The 10,102-nt window shown below is 31.9% G+C and overlaps 1 protein-coding gene across 1 annotated transcript; it reads left to right on the plus strand.

The window, feature by feature from the left end:
• Positions 1–1,168: 1,168 nt before the first annotated feature.
• LOC124541122 lies at positions 1,169–7,792 on the plus strand. The gene is made up of 5 exons (XM_047118964.1): positions 1,169–1,261; positions 1,903–2,050; positions 4,814–4,899; positions 5,562–5,709; positions 7,294–7,792. The coding sequence occupies exons 2-5, from the start codon at positions 1,940–1,942 to the stop codon at positions 7,717–7,719; spliced, it is 771 nt and encodes a 256-aa protein (XP_046974920.1). The 5' UTR covers positions 1,169–1,261; positions 1,903–1,939; the 3' UTR covers positions 7,720–7,792.
• The last annotated feature ends 2,310 nt before the right edge of the window (positions 7,793–10,102 follow it).

Raw genomic sequence — 10,102 nt, forward strand, 5'->3', positions numbered from 1 at the left:
GAAGGTACTTAGTGGTACCACCCATACTTCTGGTATTCAAGCAACAACAATTTTTAGTCTTGTTGTGTTTCGGTTTGATAATGTGCCAGTGTGACTATACAAGGATATTACTATATTGGATCTCAGGATCAGTGGCATATAGGCGACGTGAGGTATTGTTAATATTTCATACATATATATATATATGGGTGGTGGTGACCACACACCATAACTTTTCCCATCTAGCTATATTATTAAAATATAAATGTCGATTTAATAATACATGCTGGTTTTTCGTGATGTTTTCTGTCACAAGCAAGTACCGGGATTGAATTGGTAATCTTGACATTCGCGTCCTAGCTATTCCATAATTGCTTGCCTAACTCTTAAAATCTAGTTATATTTAAACGACATACTACTCAGCAATAGATCTTCTAAACTACCCCTGACTAATCTGACTTGTTATTTAGCATTGTTCTAAATTACAAGTCCGATTAATTTACTATTAAGCATAGTACTTACTATGCAGCATAGTACTACAAAGTCAATAAATCCTTCTTGGGGCAAGGTATCCGTTTCTATAACAAAATTCTGCAGACATTTTTAAGTTTGCCGCTTCGTGAATGCAAGTCGTTTATAAAAAATACATTAGTAAAAAAGGCATATTATTCGATACAAGATTTTATAGATGATAAAAAAGCGTGGAGTTAATACCTTCTGACTGACTGACTTCCAAGCAGGATATATTAATTTAAATAATTGTATTAACTAACTTCACTTTGTATTTTTTAAATGTTGAAAAAGATTAACTACTGAGTTTCTTGCCGGTTCTTCTCGGTAAAATCTACTTTCCGAAAAGGTGGTCCACTTAATTGTAAAATGACGATTCAAATGTGCTTGTAAAAGCCTACATGAATAAAGTTTATTTTGATTTTTACGTAAATTCTCTGTAAGAAAATATTTTTCGAAGTTTCGATTTCTCAAGTCAAGAAGGATAGCTGTAATATATATAAAATATCAAAATCAAGAATCAACTTTAATTACTTTGAAGATTAAAGTTTTAATTTTAAGTCGAACTTTTTCTGCTGACTCTACCGAATCCTTCATTCTGGATTCCACGAATAAATAACGCGTCCCGTTTGACGTTTATATAAGACAGAAATAGAATGAAAATTTTTGCATTCCCATATATTTCGCACGAGTAAACGGTGGACTGCGAAATTTTTTATTTTTTTATTTTATTTTTAATCTGTGATTTTAAACGGGATCAGTGTTGTTTTGGGTAAGTCCCTATTTGTTATTTTTTTATTGAAGTGTTGCTTTGTTTAATTAATAAACGTAAAAATTTAATTAATATATTTGTATCTGTACAGTTTTTTGAATGTTGTAATAAAATACTTAAACTATTTTGATACGTTTTTCAAAGCGTGTAAATTTTTCAAATATTTAATTTACGATTTTTAAATGTATATTATTATTTGTAGTCTGAAATAAAAATATTTTTTAGTTTGATTTAAAATTATGATTTGATGGTTAAAAAATAATTTAAAAGAAATGTTAATTTTCTTGGTGATTCTTTTTTATTTTTTTTGGAAATAAACATTTAATATTCCATAAAAAAATGTTTAATATTTAATCGTCTAATCTTAAAAATGCAAAAGTAACTCTGTTTGTCTGTCTGTCTGCTGCCTTTTAATGGTAAAACTACTGAATTAAATTTGTTGAAACTTTTTAAGCCTCATACATCAATAAGAAAGTGTAATGCTTCTATATTGAATAAAGATATTTGAGTTTGAGTTTGAGTTTGACGACTAGGCTAAACGCGAGCATAATAACCTCATACCGCAATTAGTATTTCATATTCATATCTCATTTCTTAGTTAATTTTAAAATTAATTAAGAACTTAACACAATTTTTTTCAGGTAATTAAAATATTTTAGAGTTTTAATTGAAAACAAAATGGCGACAATATTATTTCGAAGTGTGCTATTCGTGATATTGTCGATATATGTGTTTGGAGATGAAATCGAGATGGAGGTGCAAAGCGGAGCCATTATGAAGATGCTGAGGGTAAGTCTTGTAACTTACAACCTCCTTGGTGGTACTTGCTCATGCCTTAAGATGTGTGTAGGTAGCTACTGATCAAATATTCTAACGCCAAACAGTAATACTTAGAATTACTGCGTTCGGGTTTGAATATATCAATACATAAAAATGTGTTTTTTTTTTTTATGGTATAGGTTGGCGGACGAGCATATGGGCCACCTGATGGTAAGTGGTCACCATCACCCATTGACAAAAATTGTCATTAAACAACATTTATATATAAGTTCGGAATGTTGATTCTACTCAAAAGAACATTCAAGAAACTCAGTAGTTACTCTTAAATTTAAAAAAAAATGCAGTCATGTTAGTTAAATGAAATTATATATGTTTTGTAATATATCTTAGTTAGTAATTCATGTCTAGAAGTCAATTATTAACTCCACGCTTTTTAATATGCGTTATTTACCGATGTATTTTTTACAAATTATTTGATTTTATGAAACGGCAAAGATAAAATTTCTGACCAGGTTCACAAATAAACATATAAATATACTTTTGCATTTATAATATTAGTTAGTACTCTTAAAACAATCATCTAATCTCTTCAGAAATTATTTCAACTCCTATTACAGACAGACAAAGACGAAATACTAAGAACGATCATACTATAATCTATACATATAATAAAATTGGAGTGTTGGAGTGTCTGTTTGTAATATTAAAATAGCCCTTTTTTACTCAATCCATATTTATTTATACACGGTACATATACCAAAATAACATTTTTTACAATTTTTGCCTGTCTGTTTGTTCTGGCTCGGAAACGGCTGGACCGATTTTGACGGGACTTTCACTGGCAGATAACTGATATAATAAGGAGTAACTTAGGATATAATAAACTTTTGTTAATTTCAAACGCGTACAAGGTCGCGGGCACAGCTAGTACACACATAAAATTATACACCGTTTACTAGACATCAATGTCGTAGATTATATTCCAGGCAGGTTGCCTCCCTATAATATATTCTGGTCAGACATAATCAAGCATAAATCAAATCAAGGATGTATTATCTTAATCCGATATAAGTTTAAGTTACTTTTTGATTGTCAAAAATTTTCTCCAGTTACTATACTAATATAATAGAAAGTTAAGTATAGTACGACACAACTTAGACGTAGCATCGGCAAGATTCGTAAAACCGATCACATCCGAATTAAGTACGCTATCATAAAATTATCAATATTTATTTCTTACGTGAATATGATCTTTACGCAAACGTAATAACTTGTAATATCATGTGACCTGATATATTCGTCAATTTGACACGTCGATTTACATGCACTCCCTTTCTCGGGTTGAACTGATGCGAGAATCTATAGCGACGAATAGCATCGATTGGTGCGATAGGGAGACATTTCTATTGGTTGTGTAAATCGGAAGTAATCGGTTTTTTATTGAATTTGCCGAATAATCTAGTGATCGTCTGTTATTTCAAAATAACTAACAATTGTTTACTGTGTCTTGTTATTATGTCAAGTTCCCAAAAACTATTGGGTACGTAGTTTTTCTAGGTAGTAAGACATTGTGTCTTTGGGGGTGGTGTGTACCCCCTGATGATATATTTACTAAGATTTTATGTACCTTTTCTTTGTCATTTATTTTCTTTTAACCTTCTGCATAACAAATAATGTTTTTCACGTGAGGTATTGAGATCTGTATCTGAATAGGCTTTATAGTTTCAAAATCAAAATAAACTTTATTTAAGTATAAGAGACTTGTAAGAGTTTATGATTAATAAATTATTATTTATAATACAACACTATTGCTTAACTACATGTTTAGGCTTTACTTTTACTTTCAAAATTCCGATAACAGTTTCGATAACGTTCAAAACGGTATTTTTTCGCAAAACCATAGTGAATATCATAGATAAATCAGGCTCTCGATCAGTCAAATGATGTTTATTTGGCTCTTTTCATGTTATGGGTGGAATGGAGTCTATACTTAATACCAATCTGAGAAAAAAAAAATAGCAAAGAAAAGACCCGCTGAGTTTCTTTCGCCGGTTCTTCTCAGGTCAGGGTGTTCCTTTTTCCGAACCGGTGGTAGTGTTTATTTGCCAATCAATAAGTAAGTGTAATGCTTCTATATTGAATAAAGGAATATGAGTTTGAGTTTGAGTTTCAATAATGTTAGGGCAAGATCGTACCCATGGAATTTGCGCAATGAACGCTTTTCTATTTATCATGTCCACCAGGGAATACAAGATAATTAAACATATAAACAGTGATCGAAAATTGGGACATATCATCCGTACCCTAAACATAATCTGGACAAAAATTAATCATAATTTTAATATCTATTTAAATCTTGAATGTTCTGACTCTTTATGGGCTGTTTATAATTCCATCATTTTTATATATATTTTTGTCTTATTTTAGAAAGTGGAAACTGTTTTTATATTAACAAATATTAATTCAGGTTAAAGAAGTCATAAATAACCTTAAGGTACACTTGTACAATGAGCAATACATATAACTTATATACAAAATTGGTTAACGTTATAGATTTTTGCGAGTTTCTTGCCGTTTCTTCTCGCTAGAAGCTGCTTTCCAAAACGGTGGTAGTATTTAATTGTTGACGATTCAAAAACGCTTCATTGTGAAGTTTACTTGAATAAAATTGATTTGATTTGATTTGGCAGAATATGTCCACAATGACCCAAAAATATTTTTTACTTTTGTCATTGTTTTTTTGTATGGTTTAATGTTAAACTTTTGTTACAGGAAATGGTCAACCAAACGAGTTCAGATTCATTAAACTTACCGGCGAACTCTACATCCATCAGGGAAAATATAACTGATACCTTCAGGTGATGGGAATATCATTTTTAAAATTAAAACAAATGAGTTTCGTTACTAAATATTTATTAAATATTGACGGATGAGGCAATGGGCTATTATTGTAAGTTATAACTGACCAAAAATATTGACAACGTGAGCAATTTTAAACATTCCTTTAGTCTCCAGTTCAGTAAGAGCCTATAAATATCCCACTAATGGGCTAAGGCCTCCTCTTCCTATGAGGAGAAGGTTAGGAACATATTCCACCACGCTGTTCCGGATGGTTCTGTTACGGGTTGATGGAATACACATGTAGCAGAATTTCTATGAAATTAGTCACATGCATATTTCCTCACGATGTTTTCCTTCACCGCCGAGCATCAGATAAATTATAAACACTAATTAAGTACATGACTACTCAGCGGTGCTTGCTTAGGTTTGAAGCCGCAATTATCGGTTAAGATGCACGCGTTCTAACCATGGAGCCATCTCGGCTTAGTCGCCAATGCGCTACTAACCTTTTGAATTAAGTTGACCGTTGTGCCTGTAGTTATAATGACATATATATTTTACATTAATTATATATTATGTGTACCTCACATACAGGGGTGAAGAGAGTCGATTGGAAAGGACATGAGTCATAAGAGATCATCATAGTCGGCTAAATATTCACGATTAATTTCCTTCACAGTTGCGAGAATCGAACCTACGGCTACTACGCTGATGTGGACAATGACTGTCAGATATTCCACGTGTGTCTTCCATCGCAGACTCCCTCAGGGCGCAATGTCACCTTTAAATGGAGTTTTATATGCCCTAAGGAAACCGTTTTTAATCAGGTAATGATAATACTGTTAATTGATAACAAAATTTCGGAATACTATAAATAAATAAATAATAAATAAATATGAGACAACATCACAAACATTACTCTGATTCCAAAGTACTTGTGTTATGGAAAATCAGAAGTAACGGCGGTATTACAAACACACAGACCCAAGACAACATAGAAAACTAATGGCTATCTACATCGACTCGGCCGGGTTCGAACCCGGGACCTCAGAGTGGCGTAACCATGAAAATCGGTGTACACCACTCTATTGAGGTCGAATACGAGGTAACAAACATAAAAATCAAATCGAATTGATAATCTCTTCCCTTTGAAGTCAGGTAAAATTGAGTGATTCATCAAACAGTTTTTTAACGAGAAATCCCTAATAGTAGAAATATTAATGAGGCTGCTTTATATTTATCAATCAGCTGTGCCCACGACCTTGTAACAAAAAAAAATATTATTGTAGCCTATATTACTCCCTATTATATCAGTTAACTTCCAGTGAAAGTTTCATCAAAATCGGTCCAGCCGTTCCAGAGATTAGCCAGAACAAACAGACAGACAGGCAGGCAGACAAAAAGTAAAAAATGTTCTTTTGGTATATGTACCGTGTATACATACGGATTGAGTAAAGTAAAATAGCCCCCATTTTAATATTACAAACAGACACTCCAATTTTATTATATGTATAGATAAACAAAATTATCCAGATGTTCATGTATGTTCTTTAAAATTAAAATGCAGCTCAAGTAAACATGTTTATCTTTAAAGAATACCTTATGTGATTTAAATCAGATACACAGCGAATGCTAAGAAATCTGAACGTAAAATAAAACACTGCTATCCTAAGAACGATCACACTTCACGACACCGAAATGCTAGAAAGTCTTATACGACATTGACTGCAATCATTATTATATTAAAGTACATACGTACCAAAATTGCATATCAGCATAAGTTTCAAATAAATCTAGATGTGATACGTAATAGACTAATATTTTCTGGGAAGAAATGTTTTGGTGTACGTATTTAAATAGTAGTACACCACTACAATATCCTGGGTTCTGTTCCTGGCTGAGTCGATGTAGAAAAAGTTCATTAGCTTTTTATGTTGTTTTGGGTCTGCATGTTTGTACCGTCGTTACTTCTGATTTTCCATAACACAAGCGTTTTAACTACTTACATTGGGATCAGGGTAATGTAATCGCACAGAAACAAATGCCAACAATGTTGTATACACCTGTAAAGGCAAATCATACTGGATTGTATATTTAGTGCATTATAATATTGTGTTAGTTATTATGATAAGTCGATGGTGTATCTTTATAATAAATAAATAAATAAATAAAATGTATGTGATGTTCTCCAATATTTATTATTTAGTAGCAATTGTTCCGAATTACGCCTTAGATATTATAATCCGCTAGGAAAACTCACATAAATCCGACCCATTTGTGATGGTTTGAAAACGCAATCATCGGTTAAGATGCACACGATCTAAACATCTCGGCATTAATAAATGGTGGACTGTAATAAGTTTCATTGATTCTAAACTAACCTATTACATTTTAGTTTTATTTTTTTCTAGGAAGTATTAGTCTGCACGCGAGAAATAGATTCGATACCATGCGAAGAATCACCCGACTTCTACGATCTGAACATGGAAATAGGTAAGATGGTCGATCCAGAAGCGACAAAAGAAGATGAACCCAAAAAAGAAGCAGAAATAATACCAGCAAAGAAGGAAAACCGACAGCCGAGCCGTAAAAAGCAGAACATAATCATGGAAGCGTTGCTGCAAGAAGCTGAACCGATAGAACAGCTCATAGACGAAGTACTTTCAGATGAGACGACTGTCAAATACACAGAAATGGAGACAAGCGAATTTAAACCTCAAGTGGAAGAAGCTAAGGTTGAAAATGACGAAAACACAAGACTGGGTACTGAGAGAAGTTTGAAGAGGACGGGAAGAAAAATTTCGAGAGGTTCGATGAAGTTCAGATCTGATGTCTGATTTGATTTTAATGTTATTGATCATTTAACGCAATCTGCTTTCATGTAAATAGACGATACATTTAGTGAAAATATAGAATTATACATAATATTACGTTGTTTTATTTAACGCAAGCTGTGCCCGTTGTACGACTTTGAATATAACAAAAAGAAAATTGTAGCCTAAGTTACTCATTATATCAGTTATCTGCAAGTGTAAGTCCCATCAAAATCGGTCCAGCCGTTCCAGACATTAACCGGAACAAACAGACAGACAATCAAAAATCTTAAAAAATGTTATTTTAGTACCGTGTATACATAAATATGCATTGAGTAGGGCTATTTTAATATTACAAACAGACACTCCAATTTTATTATATGTATAGATTAGTGACATACACAAACTCGCATGGATGTAATGCTGATACTAAATATACTACAGAATGTCTTACAACGTTCACTGTTTTTCAGTCATTATACAAAACATACCTATGTGTCTATGCGTTTTAAATATTTAACATCTTCGAAAATAGTCATTTATATTACATGCTGTTAATACATTTTAATTTATATTAAATACACGGTTCAATTACTTAATTGGATAAGGATTAATGCTCTATTGCTTAAAATCGCTTCGATAACTCATCGTTTCTCGTAAAAAATAAATAATAAATGGTTGATCTGGGCTAACTCTAAGAGTACATTATTTTAACCATCGTTTGCGATGAATTATAAACACAACTTAAGCTCATACATATAGTGGTGCTTGCCATCGGTTAAGATGCACGCGATCTAACCACTGGGCCTTCATGCTCATAATAAATATATTTTTTTAAAAAAGTTTAGTTATTGTTCATAATATACAAGTAATTACATAACCATTAGTATTCGTCTAGTGTCTAAAATTTGATCAAAATTTTAATTGACTAATTGAAGGCGTCTACAATTATTTTCTTATTTCCAAAACATTTTCATTAACACTAAAGTTTGTCTAAACATTAGGATAGATTAGATAGTATATTTATAGTCCATAGAAATATGTGATCACATAAAAAAAATAAAAACAGTGAAAACAATACAAGGATATACAACTATATTGTACATGAAATAAATGATGCAGCACTGCTGGGTTAGTGGTTAAAACTCGTACATCGTAACCGATGATTACGGCTTCAAACCCAGGCAAGCTCCACTGAATGTTCACGTGGTTCATTTGTGTTTATAATTCATCTTGTGCTATCCATGCATGTGTTTTAACGTAATTCTGCCACGTGTGAATCTATCAACTTGCATGATTGTATTGGAATATGCTCCCAATATTAGTCCAGTAGTGGGAAATTTACTTATTAATTTTTTGTTGTTGTTTATAAACTAATAAAACTTTAATTAATCATTTTCCCTAGTAACGCAAATCACGAGCAACGAATAAAAATTCTTATCGAAATATAAAAACAATTTTCTACTTAACGTTTGAAAATAAATTAAAAATCGAACGCATGATTAACATTACAAATAGACTTTTCAAACCGTAAATTAGTGAGCTGCGTTATTCGAAGGCAATAATACATTTAGAAAAAATGACGTAGAATTAGAAAACCAAAATGATGAAAGTATTATTAATAATTTTCATTTTCAAATGTGCACTTGGTGATGATGAGAGTTACGAGAAATTCATCGACTTATTACCCGAGGAAGAGAAGCGGGAGTTTCTGGATCGTGTTGCCAGAAGGATTTTAGAAGAAATAAATACTGATAATGTACCCGACAAGTCACAAGTCGAAATCCCCGATGACCAACTAGAAGTTCACGATGAGTACGTAAAAGACATTCTAAAAGAAGAATCAGATCGATTTAAAGATGAAAAGAAGATGGGAGATTCTGGGAAAATTGAAGAACCTAGTGATGAAAGTGATAATAGTAATAGGCATATAGATTTGACTTTACGCACTGGAAAGAGATCAAAGAGAAAGAATGTAGACCATGAATTGGAAATAAAAAATGATATGCATTTTAATGTTATTCCCGTTGAAAATTTGCATGATAATGAAACAAAAGTTGATGCTTCAAATGAAGAATTAAAAGAACAATCTATGGCAATGCAAGAAACAAACTTAACAAGTAAAAATGATAGTAATTTATCGCTTTCTTTAAATCATGAAGATTTACCACTTTTGAATAGTAATTTACGAAAAACATTTCTAATCGATAATAAAGACGGTATAGACACATCTATAAATGATACAAAATTTGATAATAATAGTTTAGAAAAAGAAGATTTAAATGTGAATAGTGAAATAACTGTGTCATCTAAAGAACAGAGGGATAATACAACGGGTGATTATAAAATCGATGAAGCTAGTGACAATGAAAAAGGCGAATTCGAAAAAGAAGTCAAAGAAGAATTA

The sequence above is a fragment of the Vanessa cardui genome, chromosome 27, assembly GCF_905220365.1.
Source record: "Vanessa cardui chromosome 27, ilVanCard2.1, whole genome shotgun sequence".
Lineage (NCBI taxonomy): Eukaryota > Metazoa > Arthropoda > Insecta > Lepidoptera > Nymphalidae > Vanessa > Vanessa cardui.